At 41.1% G+C, this 24,579-nt stretch overlaps 1 protein-coding gene across 1 annotated transcript in view; it reads right to left on the bottom strand.

Moving 5' to 3' along the window:
- Positions 1-14,116, bottom strand: part of LOC140718196 (complement C1q subcomponent subunit A-like) — a 34,894-nt gene extending 20,778 nt beyond the window's left edge. Inside the window, exons 1-2 of the mRNA XM_073031638.1 lie at positions 14,021-14,116; positions 619-786 (exon numbers count right to left, since the gene is read on the bottom strand). Of these exons, the coding sequence (XP_072887739.1) occupies positions 619-781 (163 nt within the window). The 5' untranslated portion in view covers positions 782-786; positions 14,021-14,116. The remainder of the gene's footprint in view (positions 1-618; positions 787-14,020) is intronic.
- Positions 14,117-24,579: the final 10,463 nt, after the last annotated feature.

Below are 24,579 nucleotides of genomic sequence, written 5' to 3'. Positions count from 1 at the left end.
TTTGGGCTCCTCATCGAAGAAAAGATGTGCTGGCATTGGAGAGGATTCAGAGGAGGTTCACAAGGATGATTCCGGGAACAAAGGGGTTATCATATGAGGAATGTTTGAGAGCTCTGGGTCTGTACTCACTGGAATTTAGAAGGATGGAAGGGGGGGAATCTCATTGAAACCTTTCAAATGTTGAAAGGCCTAGACAGAGTAGATGTGGAAAGGATGTTTCCCATTGTGGGGAGTCTAGGACAAGAGGGCACAGCCTCAGGATAGAGGGGCATCCATTTCAAACAGAGATGTGGAGGAATTTCTTTAGCTAAAGGGTGGTGAATTTGTGGAATTTATTACCACAGGCAGCTGTTGAGGCTAGATCTTTGGGTGTATTTAAGGCAGAGCTTGATAAGTTCTTGATTGGACATGGCATCAAAAGGAATGGGGAGAAGGCCAGGGAGTGGGGCTGAGGAGGAGAAAAAAGGATCAGCCATGACTGAATGGTGGAGCAGACTCAATGGACTGAATGACCTAATTCTGTTCCTATGTCTTATGGTTTTATGGTAACAGTTAGTGTATCGCTATTACATCCTTGCTGTGTGATGTGTGTATTTTGTAACTGAAGCTGCATGTTACCTGGATCGCCTGTGTCACCTTTCTCTCCACGTCTGCCATCTCTGCCAGGTGGGCCTTGGTTGCCAGGTTTACCATCCTGGCCATCAGGTGCACGGCACTCAATGGTATCAGCAGCAGCAGTTTCTGCCATCAGCAGGAACAGCACCAGTCCAACACACTGCATTGTACCTGCACACAACAGAAAAACACACAGCATCACAGAAAAGTTAGTGTTCATAGTCTTGCAGATAAACATACCTGCTTGGAACATACATATTGACATCTCCATATAAGCAAGCATTGCACTGAAGCAATTGCTGCCCTTTCTGAAGTGAATCAACAGCTCACCCACAGCAGTCTATATCTTCAAATCTTGGAATTGTATGGAGTGTTGGTGCTGTTGTGTTGTGGTATAATTCAGAAAATGGAGACAGAACTTGTGCCCAAAAGCAAGTATCCCTTTGAAAGGAAGGAGGATTTTTGATTGTGTGAGACAGAATATTAAACCTGAGTGGATCACAAAAAGAACAACGGATGCATGGGAAGTGAGTTTCTGAACTTGACTGTCATCTTTTAATTTCTGATTTGATCATCTGAGAAACAGTTGGTTTAAGGATGTGGAGGGCTGGTGGGAAAAGAATAGCATCCTTTCACACACACATAAGACATAGGAGCAGAATTAGGCCATTCAGCCTATCGAATCTGCTCCACTATTCCATCATGTCTGATCTTGGATCCTACTCAGCCCCAGGAAACTGTCAACTTCTGACTGAAGTATACCCACGGGCTTGGCCTTCACCTCAGTCTGGAAAGGGGACATGGGCAGAATCATTTCCCTAGGTGGAAGTATCAAAAACAAGAAGGCATAGATATAAGGTGAGAGGAAGGAGAATTAAAGGGATTTGAGGGGAAAGTTTTGAGGGACCTACATCACAAACTGGTTCATCCTGTCCATCAGCAGAGAATTTAGCAGGCCCTGTGTTGGTCTCATTGGTACTCCATGCTCACAAAAATGTTATCTGATCCCAATGAACAGCCTAAGATGAAAAACATTAACAATATACTACCTGTTTGTTATTTTGTTATATGATGGAACAAAAGTTCTCTTGTTATTCCTGCACATGGCTACAGAGGTGTGGGAAGTTATCCATGCTCTCCAAGCTTTCCTCATCAATACTAAATGTCTCTGTGCGGTATGCATTGGGTCATTGAATTGTAGAGTACAAAAAGAGATTCTCTGATCCACCATGAACATGCTCACCATTCTGTCCATCTATACTAATCCATTTGCCCACTTTCGGTGCATATCCTCCCAAACTTTGCCAATTCAAGTACAGATTCCATACCTATAATTCTTGGGCAACACCTGAAAAATGCTGGAGGAACTCAGAAACTTTTGAAGGGAAATAAACAGCAGATATTCCAGGCGAAGGCCATTGGACTGTTTATTTTCCTCCTGATTTGCTTCTCCAGGTCAAGATTTCCAGCATCTTCACAACCTCTTATGCATTTGCATCTTTTTTTCTAATTAGCATAGAAATCATAGAAACATACACCATTTCCATGGGAATCCAAAAAGAACAGAAAATATTAGAAATCTGAAATAAAAATACTAGGAAGTTGAACAGGTTAGCATTGTAAAAAAGCTGGATGAGCTTAGAGCATTGACTGATACCTGGAAATATGATGTTGTAGCTATTAGTGAAACATGGTTGCAGGAGGGGTGTGATTGGCAACTAAATATTCCTGGATTTCGTTGATTCAGGTGTGATAAAATTGGAGGGACCAGAGGGGGAGATGTTGCATAGCTAGTAAGAGAAAATATTACAGCGGTGCTCTGGCAGGATAGAACAAGCTCTGGCTTGTTAGGGAGACTGTTTGGGTGGAATTGAGGAATGGAAAAGGTGTAGTAACACTTATAGGGGTGTATTATAGACCACCTAATGGGGAGTGAGAATTGGAGGAGCAAATTTGTAAGGAGATAGCAGATATTTGTAGTAAGCACAGGGTTGTGATTGTGGGAGATTTTAATTTTCCACACATAGACTGGGAAGCCCATACTGTAAAAGGACTGGATGGTTAGGAGTTTGTAAAATGTGTGCAGGATAGTTTTTTGCAGCAATACATTGAGGTACCAACTAGAGAAGGAGCAGTGTTGGATCTCCTGTTAGGGAATGAGATAGGTCAGGTGACAGAGTATGTGTTGGGGAGCACTTTCGGTACAGTAATCACAATGCCATTAGTTTCAATATAATTATGGAGAAGGGTAGGACTGGACCCAGGGTTGAGATTTTTGATTAGAGAAAGGCTAACTTTGAGGAGATGCGAAAGGATTTAGAAGGAGTGGATTGGGACAATTTGTTTTATGGGAAGGATGTAATAGAGAAATGGATATCATTTAAAGGTGAAATTTTGAGGTACAGAATCTTTATGTTTCTGTTAGGTTGAAAGGAAAGATTAAAAGTTTGAGAGAGCAATGATTTTCAAGGGATATTGGAAACTTGGTTTGGAAAAAGAGGGAGATCTACAATAAATATAGGCAGGATGGAGTAAATGAGGTGCTCGAGGAATATAAAGAATGTAAAAAGAATCTTAAGAAAGAAATTAGAAAAGCTAAAAGAAGATGCGAGGTTGCTTTGGCAAGTAAGGTGAAAATAAATCCAAAAGGTTTCTATAGTTATATTAATAGCAAAAGGATAGTAAGGGATAAAATTGGTCCCTTAAAGAATCAGAGTGGACAGCTATGTGTGGAGCCAAAAGAGATGGGGGAGATTTTGAACAATTTCTTTTCTCCGGTATTCACTAAGGAGAAGGATATTGAATTGTGTAAGGTAAGGGAAACAAGTAGGGAAATTATGGAAACTATGACGATTAAAGAGGAGGAAGTACTGGCGCTTTTAAGGAATATAAAAGTGGATAAATCTCCGGATCCTGACAGGATATTCCCTAGGACCTTGAGGGAAGTTAGTGTAGAAATAGCAGGGGCTTGGACAGAAATATTTCAATTGTCATTAGAAAAATTGGCACATTGCTCACATTGTTCCATTGTTTAAAAAGGGTTCTAACAGTAAACTTAGCAATTATAGGCCTGTAAGTTTGACATCAGTGGTGGGTAAATTGATGGAAAGTATTCTTAGAGATGGTATATATAATTATCTGGATAGACAGGGTCTGACTAGGAACAGACAACATGGATTTGCATGGAAGGTCATGTTTGACAAATCTTATTGAATTTTTCTTTCTTTTTCAATCTTTTTATTAGTATTAAAAATATTATGAACAAAATACAGTTAATATATTAATAAAGGGATTACAAACATACAAATTCCCATTACACATGAAGGAATACATAAGCAATGAATACAGTATAAATAAGTTTTCCCAAAACATGAACCATATAGTATATATATGAACAAAGTAAATCTAGATATTTCATAATATATAATATATTAAAAAAAGAAGAAAAAAAATATATGCAAAGTTACTAACCTACTAATCTAATATCTAAGGGGAAAAAAAAGAAAGCAAAAAAAGAAAAAAAAACTAAAAAAAAGAGAGAAAAAAAAGGGCTGTTTATAGTATCTCACAAGAATACATAAACATCAATGTCGTCAACTCCAATCCTCTCAACATACATACGATTAAAGCTGAAAAAACCAATAAGCTTGGCACAGGGCCATATTACATCATATGAAAATATTGAATAAATGGTCTCCATATCTTTTCAAATTTAATATAAGTATCAAATACAGCACTTCTAATTTTTTCTAAATTTAGACATAACATAGTTTGAGAAAGCCAATGAAATACCATGGGAGGATTAATTTCCTTCCAATTCAACAAAATAGATCTTCTAGCCATCAAAGTGAGAAAAGCAATCATTCGACAGGCGGAAGGAGATAAATGGAGTGAGTCCATCATCGGTAAACCAAAAATTGCGGTAATAGGATGGGGTTGTAAATCGATGTTCAGTACCGCAGAGATAATATCAAAAATATCTTTCCAATATTTTTTCAAAAGCGGACATGACCAAAACATATGAGTTAAAGACGCGATTTCTAATTGACATCTGTCACAAATAGGGTTTATATAAGAATAAAAATGAGCTAATTTATCCTTGGACATATGGGCCCTATGTACAACCTTAAATTGTATTAATGAATGTTTGGCACATATAGATGATATATTAACTAATTGAAGAATTCTATCCCAATTCTCAATAGGAATAATAAGATTGAGCTCTCTTTCCCAATCATTTTTGGTCTTATCAAAGAGCACTGAACGTATCTTCATAATTATATTATAAAGTTTTGATATAAGCCCTTTTTGAAAAGGGTTTAATTCAAACAAACTCTCCAAAATATCTGAAGACACAAAATTTGGAAACGTAGGAAGTACCATACTTAAAAAATGCCTAACCTGTAAGTATCTAAAAAAATGAAATCTAGGCAAATTATATTTATTAGATAATTGCTCAAAAGACATAAAACAGTTGTCCAAAAATAAGTCAGAAAATCTTAATAAACCCTTAGTTTTCCAAGCCAAAAAAGCTTGATCTATAATTGAGGGGTGGAAAAAACAATTAGATACAATAGGACTATTTAAAACGAATTGAGTCAACCCGAAAAATTTCCGAAATTGAAACCATATACGTAAGGTATATTTAACTATCGGGTTGTCAATTCGTTTCGGCAATTTAGAAAGAGCAAAAGGGAGAGATGTCCCTAAAATAGAACCCAGAGCATAACCTGGTACTGATTTAGTTTCCAAACTCACCCAATGAGGGCCAAAAGGACCATCCCATTCTTTCAACCAACATAACAAATATCTAATATTAACTGCCCAATAATAAAATCTGAAATTGCGTAATGCCAACCCACCTTCCTTCTTTGTCTTCTGTAAGTATGTTTTACCTAACCTGGGATTTTTATTCTGCCATATATATGAGGAAATTTTTGAATCAACATTAGTAAAAAAGGATTTCGGAATAAAAATTGGTACCGCTTGAAAAATATATAAAAATTTAGGTAAAATAACCATCTTAATAGCATTAATCCTACCTATCAGAGATAAAGATAATGGTGACCACTTAGTAAACAAGCCTTTAATCTGATCAATTAAGGGTAGAAAATTAAACCTAAATAATTCTTTATGGTTTTTTGTGATTTTAATCCCTAAGTAAGTAAAAGAATCATTAACTAATTTAAAAGGTAAAATACCATAGTTTGGGACCTGTCTATTCAAAGGAAATAACTTATTAATATCTTAACTCTTATTAAGATTAAACTTATACCCAGAAAACTCACTAAATTGACCAACAATGATAAGACTGCTGGAATAGATTTCTCAGGGTTAGAGATGAATAATAATAAATCATCTGCATACAAAGATACCTTATGAATATCTGTTCCACGATTAATACCCAAAATATCCTGTGATTCTCTGATGGCAATTGCCAAAGGTTCTAAAGCGATGTTAAATAGTAATGGACTATTGTCTAGTGCCCAGAAATAAACGAAAAAAGGGAGATCTTTGATTATTAGTAAACACCGAGGCTACTGGAGTTTGATAAATCAGTTTAATCCAAGAAATAAAGGTCGGACTGAAATTAAACTTCTCCAGCACATAAAATAAGTAAGGCCATTCAACTCTATCAAATGCTTTCTCCGCATCTAATGAAATAACACATTCTGAAGTGTTATGTGAAGGAGTATAAACAATATTCAGTAATCTCCTAACATTGAAAAAAGAATAGCGATTTTTAATAAAACCGGTTTGGTCTTCCGAAATAATTTGGGGTAATACCTTCTCCAACCTGGAAGCCAGTAACTTGGAAAAGATCTTAGAATCCACATTCAATAAAGATATTGGTCTATAACATGCACAGTCAGTAGGGTCTTTATCTTTCTTCAGTATTAAGGAAATGGAAGCTCTATAAAAAGATTGTGGCAAATTCCCCAATCTAATTGCTTCTTCAAAAACCTTGCATAGCCAAGGAGAGAGAGTAGCAGAAAAACATTTAAAAAATTCTACTGTATACCCATCTGGACCTGGTGCTTTCCCAGAATTCATTGAGGAAATAACCCCTTTAATTTCTGCATCCGTGAACGGAGTATCTAATACTGAAAGATCATCGGATGATAATTTTGGAAAATTCAATTTCCCAAGAAAATCACACATGGTATTATGATCCTGAGGGAATTCAGATTGATACAGGGAGGTATAAAAGTCTTGAAAAGACTTATTTATCTCATCATGGTTAACTGTCAAATCCCCATTCTGCTGATGAACCTTAGTGATTTGACGTTTAACCCAAACATTCTTCAGCTGACTAGCTAACAGTTTTCCCGATGTATCACTATGTATATAGAAATCAGATCTGGTTTTCATTAATTGATTTTCAATCGGAGATGTAAGTAATAAACTATGTTCCATTTGAAGTTCAACCCTCTGTTTGTAAAGCTCCCTACTAAGAGTAGTCGAATATTTCTTGTCAATCTCTTTAATTTTATCAACCAATAAAAGAGTTTCCTTCCTAATGCGTTTTCTCAGACCAACAGAGTAAGAGATAATCTGTCCACGTATATACGCTTTAAAGGTGTCCCAAAGTATTCCGCAAGAAATATCTTCCGTGGAATTAGTTGAAAAGAAGAAATCGATCTGCTCCTTCATAAATTTAATAAAGTCCGGCTCTTGCAATAAGGTAGAGTCAAATCGCCATTGTCTAGCACTTAAAGCTGTATCCGTAAAATTAATAGAAAGTTTTAATGGAGCATGGTCAGAAATAGCTATAATATCATAATTACAACCAATTACCGATGGAATAAAACAAGAGTCAATAAAAAAATAATCAATTCTCGAATAGGAGTGATAAACATGTGAGAAAAAAGAAAATTCTTTATCATTAGGATGACGAAATCTCCAGATATCAAAAACTCCATTATCAGTCAAAAAGGAGCTAATACAAGTGGCCGACTTATTGGGTAAAATCTGAATAGATGTAGATTTGTCCATCAAAGGATTTAGACAACAATTAAAGTCACCACCCATTATTAACTTATATTCATTTAAATTAGGTAAAGAAGTAAATAAGGACTTAAAAAAGTCAGGACAATCCACATTTGGAGCATAAACATTAACCATAGCAACCTTTTTATTACAGAGTAAACCCGTAATTAACAAAAATCTACCATTCAGATCCGAAAGGATATCATGTTGAACAAATGCAATAGAGGAGTCAATAAAAATTGAAACTCCCTTAACTTTGGCATTCGAATTCGAATGATACTGTTGACCCCACCAAGACCTAAAAAAGCAATATTTGTCCTCCTTCCTCACATGAGTTTCTTGTACAAAAATCTTATTGAATTTTTGAAGAGGTTACTAGGAAAGTTGACGAGGGTAAAGCAGTGGATGTATGGACTTCAATAAGGCCTTTGACAAAGTTCCACACGTAAGGTTAGTTAGGAAGTATCAATCATTAGGTATTAATATTGAAGTTGTAAAATGGATTCAACAGTGGCTGGATGGGAGATACCAGAGAGTAGTGGTTGATAACTGTTTGTCAGGTTGGAGGTCGGTGACGAGTGGTGTGCCTCAGGGATCTGTACTGAGTCCAATGTTGTTTCTCATATACATTAATGATCTGGATGATGGGGTGGTAAATTGGATTAGTAAGTATGCAGATGAAACTAAGATAGGTGGCGTTGTGGATAATGAAGTAGGTTTTCAAAGCTTGCAGAGAGATTTAGGCCAGTTAGAAGAGTGGGCTGAATGATGGCAGATGGAGTTTAATGCTGATAAGTGTGAGGTGCTACATTTTGGTAGGAATAATCAAAATAGGACATACATGGTAAATTGTAGGGCATTGAAGAATGCAGTAGAACAGAGTGATCTAGGAATAATGGTGCATAGTTCCCTGAAGGTGGAGTCTCATGCGGATAGGGTGGTGAAGAAAGCTTTTGGTATGCTGGCCTTTATAAATCAGAGCATTAAGTATAGAAGTTGGGATGTAATGTTAAAATTGTACAAGGCATTGGTAAGGCCAAATTTGGAGTATTGTGTGCAGTTCTGGTCACCGAATTATAGGAAAGATGTCAACAAAATTGAGAGAGTACGGAGAAGATTTTCTAGAATGTTACCTGGGTTTCAGCACCTAAGTTACAGAGAAAGGTTGAACAACGTAGAACATAGAATAGTACAGCACATTACAGGCCCTTTGGCCCACCATGTTGTGCCGACCCTCAAACCCTGCCTCCCATATAACCCCCCACACCTTAAATTCCTCCATATACCTGTCTAGTATACTTCTTAAACTTCACTAGTGTATCTGCCTCCAGCACTGACTCAGGCAGTGCATTCCACGCACCAACCACTCTCTGAGCGAAAAACCTTCCTCTAATATCCCCCTTGAACTTCCTTCCCCTTAGCTTAAAGCCATGTCCTCTTGTACTGAGCAGTGGTGCCCTGGGGAAGAGGCACTGGCTGTCCACTCTGTCTATTCCTCTTAATATCTTGTACACCTCTATCATGTCTCTGGTCATCCTCCTTCTCTCCAAAGAATAAAGCCCTAGCTCCCTTAATCTTTGATCATAATCCATACTCTCTAAATCAGGCAGTATCCTGGTAAATCTTCTCTGTACCCTTTCCAATGTTTCCACATCCTTCCTATAGTGAGTCGACCAGAACTGGACACAGTACTCCAAGCGTGGCCTAACTAGAGTTTTATAGAGCTGCATCATTACCTCGCGTCTTTTAAATGCTGTCCCTCGATTTATGAAAGCTAACACCCCATTAGCTTTCTTAACTACCCTATCTACCTGTGAGGCAACTTCCAGGGATCTGTGGACATGTACCCCCAGATCCCTCTGCTCCTCCACACTACCAAGTATCCTGCCATTTACTTTGTACTCTGCCTTGGAGTTTGTCCTTCCAAAGTGTACCACCTCACACTTCTCCGGGTTGATCTCCATCTGCCACTTCTCACCCCACTTCTGCATCCTATCAATGTCTCTCTGCAATCTTCGACAATCATCTACACTATCTACAACACCACCAACCTTTGCGTTGTCTGCAAACTTGCCATCCCACCCTTCTACCCCCACATCCAGGTCGTTAATAAAAATCACAGAAAGTAGAAGTCCCAGAACAGATCCTTGTGGGACACCACTAGTCACAACCCTTCAATTTGAATGTACTCCCTCCACCACGACCCTCTGCCTTCTGCAGGCAATCTAATTCTGAATCCACATGGCCAAACTTCCCTGGATCCCATGCCTTCTGACTTTCTGAATAAGCCATATTGTCCTCACCATCATCAAGTTCCCTCTCAGTGGTGAATACCAAAGAGAAGTATTCATTGAGGACCTTGCTCACTTCCACAGCCTCCAGGCACATCTTCCCACTTTTATCTCTAATCAGTCCTACCTTCACTCCTGTCATCCTTTTGTTCTTCACATAATTGAAGAATGCCTTGGGGTTTTCCTTTACCCTACTCACCAAGGCCTTCTCATGCCCCCTTCTTGCTCTTCTCAGCCCCTTCTTAAGCTCCTTTCTTGCTACCCTATATTCCTCAATAGACCCATCTGATCCTTGCTTCCTAAACCTCATGTATGCTGCCTTCTTCCACCTGACTAGATTTTCCACTTCACTTGTCACCCATGGTTCCTTCACCCTACCATTCTTTATCTTCCTCACCTGTACATTTATCCCTAACATCCTGCACGAGATCCTTAAACATCGACCACATGTCCATAGTACATTTCCCTGCAAAAACATCATCCCAATTCACACCCGCAAGTTCTAGCCTTATAGCCTCATAATTTGCCCTTCCCCGATTAAAATTTTTCCTGTTCTCTCTGATTCTATCCTTTCCCATGATAATGCTAAAGGCCAGGGAGCAGTGGTCACTGTCCCCCAGATGCTTACCCACTGACAGATCTGTGACCTGACCCGATTCATTACTTAATACTAGATCTAGTATGGCACTCCCCCTAGTCAGCCTGTCAACATACTGTGACAGGAATCCATCCTGGACACACTTAACAAACTCTGCCCCATCTAAACCCTTGGAACTAATCAAGTGTCAATCAATATTAGGGAAGTTAAAGTCACCCATGATAACAACCCTCTTATTTTTGCACCTTTCCAAAATCTGCCTCCCAGTCTGCTCCTTGGTATCTCTGCTGCTACCAGAGGGCCTATAGAATATCCCCAGTAGAGTAACAGCTCCCTTCCTGTTCCTGACTTCCACCCATACTGACTCAAAAGAGGGTCCTGCTACATTACCCACCTTTTCTGCAGCTGTAATAGTATCCCTGACCAGTAATGCCACCCCTCCTCCCCTTTATCCCCCCTCTCTATCCCTTTTAAAGCACTGAAATCCAGGAATATTGAGAATCCATTCCTGCCCTGGTGCCAGCCAAGTCTCCGTAATGGCCACTACATCATAATTCCATGTATGTATCCAAGCTCTCAGTTCATCACCTTTGTTCCTGATGCTTCTTGCATTGAAGTACACACACTTTAGCCCTTCTACCTTACTACCTTTAAACCCTTTATTCTGCTGCTCTTTCCTCAAAGCCTCTCTATATGTTAGATCTGGCTTTACTCCATGTACTTCTTTCACTGCTCTATCGCTCCAGGTCCCATCCCCCTTGAAAATTAGTTTAAACCCTCCCAAACCATGCTAGCAAACCTACCAGCAAGGATGTTGCTCCCCCTCATGTTCAGGTGCAACCCATCCAATCTGTACAGGTCCCACCTTCCCCAGAAGAGATCTCAATGGTCCAAAAATCTGAAACCCTGCCCCCTGAACCAACTCCTCAGTCATGCATTCAACTGCCATCTCCTCCAAATTCTTACCATCACTATCACGTAGCACTGGCAGCAATCCTGAGAATGCCACCCTTGAGGTCCTGTTCTTCAGCCTTCTGCCTAGTTCCCGAAACTCACACTTCAGGACCTCATCCCTCTTCTTGCCTATGTCGTTGGTCCCAACATGTATCACGACTTCTGGTTGCTTTCCCTCTCGTACCAGGATGTCATGCACCCGGTCAGAGACATCCCGGATCCTGGCACCCGGGAGGCAACAAACCATGCGGGTTTCCTCCTCATGTCCACAGAATCTCCTGTCTGCTCCCCTGACTACAGAGTCTCCAATGACAACAGCTCTCCTCTTCACCGTCCCATCCTTCTGCACCACAAGGTCAGACTCAGTGCCAGAGGCCCTGCCACCATGGCTCACACCTGGTCAGTCGTCCTCACCAACAGCATCCAGGATGGTAAACTTATTATTCAGGGGAATGGCTACAGGGGTGCTCTGCACTACCTGTCTACTCTCCTTCGCTTTCCCCCCTCGGACTGTCACCCAACGACCTGCTTCCGGCAGCCTAGGTGTGACTACCTCCCTGTAGCTCTCATCTATGACTGCCTCATTCTCCCTTATGAGTCGAAGGTCATCCAGCTGCTGCTCCAGATTCCTCACACGGTCTTCCAGATCACCCAGCTGCAAGCACTTCTGGCAGATGTGACTCTGTGGGAGAGGGGAGTTCCCCCAAGACTGCCACATCTCACAGTAGAGGCACATCACCGTCTCAGGAGGCATTGTAAAGACTAACTGGGAACAAGCTCGTCCTCCGCCTCTTCTCGTCAAAGCCTCAAATCTCCACTCCCTCACTGGCCGCTTTCCACAAGCCACTCCGCTTGAGGTAACCCTCTATTTATTTGTTTGAGCTTTTCAAACTGCTTGGTCACCTGACCTCGATTGCCCAGTCAGCTGCTTTCTGCTGAGTCTGAGCTATTCATCAAGCTAGGTCTTTATTCTTTGGAGCGTAGAAGGTTGAGGGGGGACGATAGAGGTATTTAAAATTATGAGGGGGATAGATAGAGTTGACATGGATAGGCTTTTTCCATTGAGACTAGGGGAGATTCAAACAAGAGGACATGAGTTGAGAGTTAGTGGGCAAAAATTTAGGGGTAACACGAGGGGGAATTTCTTTACTCAGAGAGTGGTAGCTGTGTGGAACGAGTTTCCAGTAGAAGTGGTAGAGGCAGGTTAGATATTGTCATTTAAAGTAAAATTGGATAGGTATATGGACAGGAAAGGAACAGAGGGTTATGGGCTGAGTGCAGGTGGGTGGGACTAGGTGAGAGTAAGTGTTCGGCATGGACTAGAAGGGCCGAGATAGCCTGTTTCTGTGCTGTAATTGTTATATGGTTTTAGGCAGCATCTGGGTAAAGAGATCACGCTAAAATCTGTACAGGGCATGACAGAGTGGATGTAGGAGTGATATTTTTCCTGTCAAAACCAGAAGATCACATCTCAGAATATGGGACTGGCTGACTGCAATAGGAAAGAAAATCTTCTCTCACAGGGTGATGGATCTCTTGAAACTATCCAAAAGGGTGTTGAAGATCTTTTGCAGTTCATATTCAAGGCACAGATGAATAGAAGGCTCTGGAGGAACCGACATGAGTTTTAAAACGAGAGTGAGAGAGATCAACAGATTTTTGGTTACTAAGGGACTGAAGGAATCTAGAGTAGTTCAGGAAGATCACACTGATAAAAACTCCGCCCCTAGTATGAAAAGGCATGGAACGGCCTTTCCAGCATCTGGTTCCGATATTCCACTATTGATCATGGTTGTTTCAAGTGATTCCACTCCGAACAGAAATGGAAAACAAATAGTGACGATGGACAGCTGTCTCTATCGACTTCAGTGGACTGAACGTCATGCAGCCCTGCCCAAGAGTCACTTCATTCCATAGAGTTTTCACATATCTAGTCAGACTACTGGCATTTCACATCAGATTTTTAACTATCCCTTTACATCAACTCGAACAGTTTAAAAGGAGTTAAAAGCTACATAAGCAAAACGTGAATAGAACTTCAGATAACAGTTTTCAAAGCCAGTTCAAAATTGACATTATCTGTAAGTACTTAATCATTAATACTTCATTAAAATATATCACATTATATTCATTCCACTTTCAATAGTGATTCATGGCATGCTGAATTATATAATTTCATTATTAAGAGATGCTTTCATGCCAGGTCCACCATTATTGTATTTTTTATTGTTATTGTGTACTTTATCTTTATTGTGGTTTTATGTGCTGCATTGAATCCAGAGTAACAATTATTTTGTCTGCTTACACTTGTGTACTGGAAATGACATTAAATAACCTTGAATCTTGAAACTTGAAAAAGTGAGAGTACAGAAGTGGACCAAAGTTTGAACAGACTGCTGAAGCTAGATCCTTTGTAACACTACTCTCTTAAATTCTTTGGGTGGTTTCTAACTTACAAGAAATGAAGCAAAACAGTCTAAATTCAGAGATTCTGTTCACATATCTGCACATTTCTTACAATATAACTGCATATATTTTCCAATGAACTGTTCTTGGAAAGATCAGAACTTACCTTAAGGAGAAGTCCTTGCTGTAAAGAAAACAGAAGTGGAAGCATTCATGACAACTTCTGCTGAGAGGGAGGGGGGTGGTGACTCATTTGTTGCACAACTTGATCCAGAATTCCCATCAACATGAAGGCAAAGCTGAGCCAAGTAGTTGTTGATGAACATTGGTTGCCAAGTCATCCCACAAGGAGGCTGGTTAAGTAAATGAAGTTATTGACTTTATAAGATTTGGACTAAATATTTCTCCTATAATTTGCGGCCTGTACTTTATTCTGAATCCTTAAATGTTGATTACCATTTGGAAAAACCTCGAATACCATTTGGAAAAATGTCCCCATCAACAGCAGACTGACTGGTGAATGTCCTCAGATCACTTTGTCATTCTCCATCACTGTCACTCCCTGGACCCAGGACTGGTCCCCACCTTTATATTTCTCCCATCAGTCACCATTTACTTCTAATGTGGATGTAACATTTCCTGACATTCCCTTTAAGGAGTTGGATGCATTCTTGGAACTCTTGACCCTGCCCTCTAACTCAATGTCAAAATGGTCACCACCGACTGGAGGCAGGAGAAAGACTGAATGCTGAGGAACGAACTGGAAACTTATCTGCTGAAGTTACTCTACAAGGTCCTGGGTTCCAAGTTCTGTGTACATCACAGTACAGGTGCTGTCCTTCAGCTTTCATTCCTACAGTATAAGAGGCTGAAGTCAGGGGAAGTGAGACAGAGGGTGCTGGAAGGTAAATGTTGATCTTACAAACTGAAGAAAGTGTTAGCGTAATTGAGTCTAAGCAGCGGCAATGTGGAGATATGTCTCTGCCAAAAGAGGTGTAAGTCACTCCTTCTTTTCGTTAATCTGCAGGTCATCCTTGGACAAGGTGTAGCACTTGCTTAGCCCCTGATCAGGGTCACTAGTAGCCATGGAAAAATAAAAACATAGAAAATCTACAGCACAATACAGGCCCTTCTGCCCACAAAGTTGTGCTGAACATGTCCCTACCTTAGAAATTACTAGGGTTACCCATAGCCCTCTATTTTTCTAAGCTCCATGTACCTATTCAAAAGTCTCTTAAAAGACCCTATCGTATCTGCCTCCACCACCATTGCCAGCAGCCCATTCCACGCACTCACCACTCTCTGCATAAAAAACTTACCCCTGACATCTCCTCTGTACCTACTCCCAAGAACCTTAAACCTGTGTCTTCCTGTGGCAACCATTTGAGCCCTGGGAAAAAGCCTCTGACTATCCACATGATCAATGCCTCCCATCATCTTATACACCTCTATCAGGTCACCTCTTATCCTCTATCACTCCAAGGAGAAAAGGCCGAGTTCACTCAACCTGTTTTCATAATGCATGCTCCCTAATCCAGGCTACATCCTTGTAAATCTGCTCTGCACCCTTTCTATGGTTTCCACATCCTTCCTGTAGCAAGGCAACCAGAACCGAGCACAGTACTCCAAGTCGGGTCTGACCAGGGTCCTATATAGCTGCAACATTACCTCTTGGCTCCAAAATTCAATTCCATGATTGATGAAGGCCGGTACACCATACGCCTTCTTAACCACAGGGTCAACCTGCGCAGCTGCTTTGAGCATCCTATGGACTCAGACCCCAAGATCCCTCTCATCCTTCCACACTGCCAAGAGTCTTACCATTAATACTATATTCTGCCATCATATTTGATCTACCAAAATGAACCACTTCACACTTACCTGGGTTGAACTCCATCTGCCATTTCTCAGCCCAGTTTTGCATCCTATCAATGTCCCACTGTAACCTCTGATAGGCCTCCATACTGTCCACAACACCTCCAACCTTTGTGTCATCAGCAAACTTACTAACCCATCCCTCCACTTCCTCATCCAGGTCATTTACAAAAATCACGAAGAGTAAGGGTCCCAGAAGAGATCCCTGAGGCACTCCACTGGTGAGCGACTTCCATGCAGAATATGATCCATCTACAATGACTCTTTGCCTTCTGTGGGCAAGCCAGTTCTGGATCCACAAAGCAATGTCCTCTTGGATCCCATGCTTCCTTACTTTCTCAATAAGCCTTGCATGGGGCACCTTATCAAATGCATTGCTGAAATCCATATACACTACATCTACTACTCTTCCTTCATCAATGTGTTTAGTCACATCCTCATAAAATTCAATCAGGCTCGTAAGGTACGACCTGCCCTTTTGTATAGGCATCCATTAGTCTCGAGAGACCATGGATTTGCGCCTTGGAAAGTTTCCAGGGCACAGGCCTGGGCAGGGTTGTATGGGAGACTGGCAGTTGCCCAAGCTGCAAGTCTCCCCACTCCATGCCACCAATGTTGTTGAAGGGAAAGGCAAGGGCCAATACAGCTTGGCACCAGTGTCACTGCAGAGCAATGTGTGGTTAAGTGCCTTGCTCAAGGACACAACACACTGCTTTAGCTGAGGCTCGAACTAGCGACCTTCAGATCACTAGGCCAATGCCTAGTGAGGTAAGACTCACTGGTCTATAGTTTCCTGGGCTATCTCTACTCCCTTTCTTGAACAAAGGAACAACATCCGCAACCCTCCAATCCTCTGGAACCTCTCCCATCCCCATTGATGATGCAAAGATCATTGCCAGAGGCTCAGCAATCTCCTCCCTCACCTCCCACAGTAGCCTGGGGTACATCTCATCTGGTCCCGGCGACTTATCCAACTTGATGCTTTCCAAAAGCTCCAGCACATCCTCTTTCTTAATATCTATATGCTCAAGCTTTTCAGTCTGCTGCATGTCATCACGACAATCACCAAGATCCTTTTCAATAGTGAATACTGAAGTAAAGTATTCATTAAGTACCTCTGCTGTTTCCCCCAGTTCCATACATACTTTCCAACTGTCACACTTGATTGGTCCTATTCTTTCACGTCTTATCCTCTTGCTCTTCACATACTTGTAGAATGCCTTGGGGTTTTCCTTAATCTTGCCCGCCAAGGCCTTCTCATGGCCCCTTCTGGCTCTCCTAATTTCCTTCTTAAGCTCCTTCATAGTAGCCTTATAATTTTCAAGATCTCTAACATTGCCTAGCTCTCTGAACCTTTTTTAAAAATTTTCTTTTCTTCTTGACTAGATTTATTACAGCGTCCCTTCTCTATCACTTGCCTATCCTCCCTCTCGCACTGTCTACAAACTTTCTCTATTTGTGAGCCAACCTCCTCTTCCCCAGTCTCTTCTGTTTGGTACCCACCCCCCAACAATTCTAGTTTAAACTCTCCCCAGTAGCCTTAGTAAACCTCCCCGCCAGGATATTGGTCCCCCTGGGATTCAAGTGCAACCCATCCTTTTTGTACAGGATATACCTGCCCCAAAAGAGGTCCCAATGATCCAGAAATCTGAATCCCTGCCCCCTGCTCTAATCCCTCAGCCATGCACTTATCCTCCAACTCATTCTATTCCTATTCCCACTGTCACGTGACACAGGCAGTAATCCCGAGATTACTACCTTTGCGGTTCTGCTTCTCAACTTCCTTCCTAACTCTCTGTACTCATTTTTCAGGAACTCTTCCCTTTTCCTACCAATATGTACCACAACCTCTGGCTGATCTCCCTCCCACTGCAAGAAAACTTGGACGCAATCTGAAACATCCCGGACCCTGGCATCTGGGAGGCAAGCTACCATCTGTTTCTTTCCTGTGTCCACAGAATTGCCTGTCTGACCCCATAACTATAGGGTCCCCAATCACTACTACCTTCCTCTTCCTTTCCCTACTTTTCTGAGCCATAGGGTCAGACTCCCACCTCTGATCTTAAACTGATGCTCTCTTGTTTTTATCACCTCTTCCAACAAAAATCCCTGGAATATGCAATGAATAAACTGTTACTGCGCAGAAATGAAGGAAAGAAACGTTATCATTGTGGGAACAGTTCAAATTATCCTGATGGTTGTTGGTTTAAAGACAAAGAATGCCAAAACTGTGGCAAACAGGGTCACACTGGCAGAGTATGCAAAGCTAAACAGCAGAAAAAGGGCAAAATACAGAGAAACAAGAAACCCCAGAAAGGAAAATACAACAATGTGCACAAAATGAAAGAAAGCAATTCTGATGAAAATGACTCAGATAAAAGTGTTGTCCGCCACTTCACAGCGTGGAGGAGAGAGATGATCGAAGAGTAATATGGATCACTCCACAAGTGGCAGACTTGAGACTGAAAACGGAATTGGACACAGGATTAGCTTTAACAGTGATCTCTTTACACAACTACAAATGACTGTTTCCTCACATACCTCTGAAATGAACTAAACTACCGCTAAAGACTTACACAGGACAGAAAGTGCGGCCCGAAGGCAAAATTAAAGTGTCAGTGACCCACGGAGGTAAAACGCAGCAGCTGAACCTCTATGTACTGAGAAATGGAGGACCACCGTTGCTGGGACGTGAATGGCTCAGGAAAGTCCAGTTGGATTGGCACACCATCAAAGCACTAGATGTGTCAGCAAAGGAGGGCAGCAAGGCTTCATCTGAGTGACTGTCATAAATACTTGCTGACTCTGAGGAAGTGTTCATGAAAGGAATAGGAACACTTCAGGGCATGAAAGCAAAGATTAAGATTGAGGTAAATGCATGTCCAAAATTTCACAAAGCCAGGTCAGTACCATATGCAATCCGTCCTACAGTAGAGGCAGACTGGAGGACACTGGGGTACTGTCAAAGGTGGATTAGAGTGAATGGGCCACACCTGTTGTTCTAGTGGTGAAGAAAACCTCCAGCATAAAACCAGGAAAACCAAGCAAGGTGTGCATATGTGGAGACTTTAAAGTGACTGTTAACCCAGTCCTCCGCACTGTACAGTATCCTCTACTTTGTATTGAGGACATTAGTTCGGGTTGCATAAGTAAAGAACCCCTGTTAACTTAGCTCCAGTCTCTAGTGTTTTTATTTATAGTTTTGTTATGTAACCGGTCACATATGCAACACTAGTCTACATAAACTCTCACAATAACTCATGCCCCCAAGTCCAGGCAACATCGTAGTAAATCTTTACTGTACTCTCTCTGGTTAGTAACATTTTTATAAATGGGTAACCAAAGCTATTTGCAATATTCCAAGTGAGGTCTCACTAACATCATACAGTATATAACTGCCACATAAGTTCCCAACTACCATACTGACTGCCCTGATTGATGAATGCCAGTATGCTGTACACCTTCACTACTTGTAGACCCTCTTTCATCAAACTATTTGTTTGTATTCCTAGGTCTTTCTATTGCATCACCCTACCCAGGGCATTAATTGTACATTCAGGTTGGATTTATATCACTGAGCTAATTATGGATCTAATCCCTATCTCAAAGAGAGATATTATTTCACTGGCTTTCCATTCTTCCCTGAACCACCAGGACAACTGGAATCAAAGATGGTGACAAATCGGCATATAGGAAGAGATTGAAAATTTAGCTGAGTGGTGCCACAACAACATCTCACTCAATGTCAGTGAAACCTAGGAACTAATTATTGACTTCAGGAGGAGGAAGTCAGAGGGCCTTGAGCTAGTCTTTATTGCAGGATCAGAGGTGGAGAGGGTTAGCAACTTGGGCCCAGCACATAAGTACAATTATAAAGAAAGTACGGCAGTACTTCTGCTTCCACAGATGTTTACGAAGATTTGGCATGACACCTACAACTTTGACAAACTTCTATAGATGAGTCATAGAACAATACAGCACAGTACAGGCCCTTCCGCCCACAATGTTGTGCCGACCCTTGAACCCTGCCTCCCATATAACCCTCCACCTTAAATTCCTCCATATACGTGGAGAGTATATTGACTGACTGCATCACAGCTTAGTATGGAAGCACCACTGCCCTTGAATGGAAGATCCTATGAAAAATAGTGGATATGGCCCAGTCTATCATGGGTAAATCACTCCCCACCAATGAGCACACATACATGGAGGGTAGTTGCAGGAAATCAACATCCATCATCAGCGACCCCTACCACCCACGTCTGTTCTCCTTGCTCTGCTCTCTTCTCACTGCTGCCACCAGGAAGAAGGTACAGGAGCCTCAGGATTCACACTATCAGGCTTACAAACAGTTATCACTCCTCAACCATCAGGGTCTTGAACCAATGGGATACTTCACTCATCTTCATGTGCCCCATCTCTGAACTGTCCCACAACCTATGACTAACTTTCAAGACTCTTCATCTCATATTCTTGATACTTGTTGCTTATTTATTTTTCCTTTTGTATTTGCACAGTTTGTTGTTGTTTGCACACTGGTTAATTGTCCATCCTGTTGCGTGCGGTCCTTCAGTGTTTTTATTGGATTTACTGAGTATGCCTGCAAGAAACCAAATACATGGTGACATATATACTTTGATAATAAATTTACTTTGAACTCTGACTGGCTGTTTTTATTGATTACAGCTCAGTGATGAACACTATCATTCCCCAAATTACATTAACAAACTCCGGTATCTGGTCCTCTACATCTCATTCCATAATTGGATCCTCAACTTTCACAATTTGTATGGATCAGAACCTCATCTCCTCCTCAATGACCGTCAACACCGACCTGCCTCAGGGTTGCATGCGCAGCCCCTGCTCTACACCATCTGTACCTATGACTATGAGGCTAAGCATATTTACCGCTGACACCACTATTGTTAGCAGAATTATAGATGGTGACAAGGTGGTGTACATGAGTGAGATAGGTCAACTGGTTGAGTGGGATCATAACAACAATCCCTCACTCTATGTCAGCAAAATCAAATAGCTGATTTGGAACTTTAGAAAGAAGAAATCAGGCAAACAGGCACCAATCTTTATTAAGGGCTGCAATAGAAAGGGTGAGGAGGTTCAAGTTCCTGGGATTGGAGGATCCATCCTGAGGCCAGGACACAGATGCATCCTGAAGAAGAAACTGAATGAAGAAGGCTTATCACATCCTTAGAAGTTTTAGGGGATTCAGCCTGGCATCAAAAACTCTGACAAATTTCAAAAGTGCAAACCATTCTGGCTGGTTGTACCAAGCCTGATATGACAACTCAAATTCACAGGAATGCAAGAGACTAAGAGTGGTAGACTTACAAATGTTTGTAGCTATGACGACAACTTTCCCCATCACTAAGGACACCTACAAGAGGTGATGTGTTCAGAAGGTGACACAATCATCAGGTACACCCACCCATTATGCCAGGACTAGAAAATTTCAAATCCACTCTGCTCTTTAAGAAAGAAGACAGGAATTTATTGGCCAGTTAACCTGACTTCAATGGTTGGTAAGATGTTTGAGTCCATTAAGTATGAGGTTTCAAGGTACTTAAAAGTATATGTTAAAATAGACTGAAGTCAGCATGGGAAATTTTTGCCTGACAAATCTGTTGGATTTTTTTGAGGAAGTAACAGGCAGGATAGAAAAAGGAGAGTCTGTGGGTATCATTTACTTGAATTTTCAAAAGGCCTTTGACAAGGTGCCGCGTTATATATATCATATTAGGTGACAGAATTAATGGTTTTGTGGCCAAGTTTGCAGACAATATACAGATAAGATGGAGGGACAGGTAGTGGTGAGGAAATAGGGAGCCTGTAAAAGGACTTACACAGATTAGAAGAATGGGGAGAGAAGTTTCAGATAGAATATAGTGTAGGGAAGTGTATGGTCATGTACTTTGGAAGAAGGAATAAAGACATAGTCTATTTTCTAAACAAGGAGCAAATTCAGAAATCAGAGGTGCAAAGGGTTGTGAAAGTTGTCGTGCAAGATTCCCTAAAGGTTAACTTACAGGTTGTATTCTTGGAAAGGAATGGAACTGTAATGTTAGCATTCATTTCCAGAGGTCAAGAATATAAAAGCAAGGATGTAAGACTGATGTTTATAAGGCATTGGTCAGACTGCATGGAGTATTATGAGCAGTCTTGGGCCCCTTATATCAGAAACATTGGAGAAGATCCAGAGAAGGTTCATAAGAATGTTCCTGGGAATGTAAGGGTTAACACATGGGGAGCATTTGATGACTCTGGACCTGTACACTCTGGAGTTTAGAAGAATGAAGGGGGATCACATTGAAAGACCTAGATAAAGTGGACATGGAGACGGTGTTTCCTGTAGTGGTTGAGTCTAGAACCAGAGTGTACAGACTCCGAATACAACGATGCTCCTTTAGAACAGAGATGAGGAGGAATTTATTTAGCCAGAGGGTGGTGAATCTGGGACACAGACAGCTGTAGAGGCCAAAGTAATTGGGTATATTTGAAGCAGAGGTTGATAGACTCTTGATCAAAAAGGGTATCAAAGGTTGTGGGGAGAGGCAGGAGAATGTGGTTGAGAGGGATAATAAATCAGCCATGATGGAATGACAGATCAGACTCAATGGGCTGAATGGTCTAATTCAGCTCCTATGTCTAATAGTCTTATAGTCTATACCCTGTTCACAATGTCTGAAGGTTCAGGAGCCTAAAAAACTGCAATTCAAAGTTCAACATCAGCTTTTTACCCACTGCTGTTAGATTCTCAAACAAACTTCTACACTACCCTATTCTATTTTTTCCATTTTTCTCTCACTCAGTCTTGCACTATTATTGTTATCACAAACAAGAGAAAATCTGCAGATGCTGGAAATCCAAGAAACACACACAGAATGCTGGAGGAACTCAGCAGGCCAGGCAGCATCTATGCAAAAGAGTACACAGGATGTATTGGGACAAGACCCTTCATCAGGATGCAGTAAAACATTAATCATCTTCACATTTATACAACAATTTGACTTCTGATTCTAAAAATATCATCCTTACAACTTTCCTACAAAACACCACAAGGGTTTTGTATATTTCAGTGAAATAATTTCTCATTCTTCTAAATTTCGTGTGGATAGTCAGAGGCTTTTACCCAGGGCTGAAATGGGTAGCATGAGAGGGCATAGTTTTAAGGTGCTTGGAAACAGGTACAAAGGAGATGTTAGGGGTAGGTTTTTCACACAGAATGTGGTGAGTGCATGGAATGGGTGGTGGAGGCAGAAATGATAGGGTCTTTTAAGGGACTCCTGGATGGCTACATGGAGTTTAGAAAAATAGAGAACTATGGGTAAAGCCTATGTAGTTCCAAGGTAGGGACATGTTCAGCACAGCTTTGTGGGCCAAAGGGTATGTATTGTGTTGTAGGTTTTCTATGTTTCTCTGTTTCAGAGAAATATCGAGCAACTTTAAATGTAGACTTTTCAGTTTCTTCTCTTATGGCAGTCCTGCCTTCAGGAGGCAATCTGGTGAACATCTGCCACTCCCCATCTGTAACATATATCCTCCTGATGCAGAGAAGCAGACCGATGCACAATTGTCCCACACAGTATCAGAGCTCAAGAATATACCTGGGTTGCAGTTGACTCTTGTTCAGAGGCTAAATCCCTTTGAGAGCTTATTTGAATTAGTGCAGAAAACTCATATTGTGGAGAAGACTGGAGTATTCACGGCAAGAAAACCAGCCACAAATCCAGCAGCATCTAATTCTAGTATCATGGCTGTGCTTGTTGCATTGTGCTAATCCAGTCCTTCCTGTACATATCTTCAGTGACACTTCATAGGTATGGCATGATAGTGTTTCAATTATCACTGTTTTGGACACGAGCCTTGACTTGGGAATTATGGCTCAAATAAACATGTCTATACCAGGATCATAAACTGTTCACTTAATCACAAATACGCGCACAGCAAAATCAAAGAGTGTTTAAACTCTCAAAGAGACCAGTAACTTCCATTTCCTGCAAATAGCTTTAAGATGGAGATTTTACTTGGCTTATTCTGCCACCTACAGGTGCAGTGAGGAAATCTGAGGAATGTACTCTTTCACAGGGTATTCCGTGTTTTCGTATTGTGATTTGTTGACCTTTGGAATTCTGTTATCAGTTTCTATTGGGAAAAAGCTGGAAACTACAGACATTTCAGATGTCTAATCATGGCATCTTTGGGATGAGGAGAGCTAAAGGGTTCTTTGAATCAGAATCAGAATCAGGTTTATTATCACTGACACGTGTTCAAAGTTCAAAGTATATTTATTATCTAAGTATATATACTATGTACGAACTTGAGATTTGTCTTCTTACAGGCAGCCACAAAACAAAAAAACCAAATAGACTTGAATTTAAAAAAGACTGTCAAACTTTCAATGTGCAGAAAAAAATCCAAACAATAAAGGTAAGCAAATAACATTCAGAACTGAAGTTCACGAAAGTGAGTCCACAGCCACAAACCCAGTCATCACTGCTGCCAATTCAGGAGCCCACTTTAGCACACTAAGACAAGCAAACCTTGTGAATCAGCGAACTGAACCAGTCCATTCCTCATCTCTATCCCCTTCACCTTGACCTTTTCAATCAGCCCCACCCAGCACTTAGATCATCCATAGCTTGGGTCATTCCACACTTTCGGACCAGGACACTGCTGCTTCAATACTCACTCGAGCCCTAGCCCCACGGCCTTGATTTGGCCTGTACTTAACCCTAACCTTTCCAATCAACCCGTGCTTAAATCAATCAAACCTCGGTTATTTCTTTGCTTTGGGGGCCAAGTCTGGGCCCCAGTGCCTGAACTCTGCCTTGC

The sequence above is a fragment of the Hemitrygon akajei genome, chromosome 29 (assembly GCF_048418815.1).
Source record: "Hemitrygon akajei chromosome 29, sHemAka1.3, whole genome shotgun sequence".
Taxonomy (NCBI): domain Eukaryota; kingdom Metazoa; phylum Chordata; class Chondrichthyes; order Myliobatiformes; family Dasyatidae; genus Hemitrygon; species Hemitrygon akajei.
The sequence above is the reverse complement of the archived record's forward strand: the minus strand, read 5'-3'. Positions and strand labels throughout refer to the sequence as shown.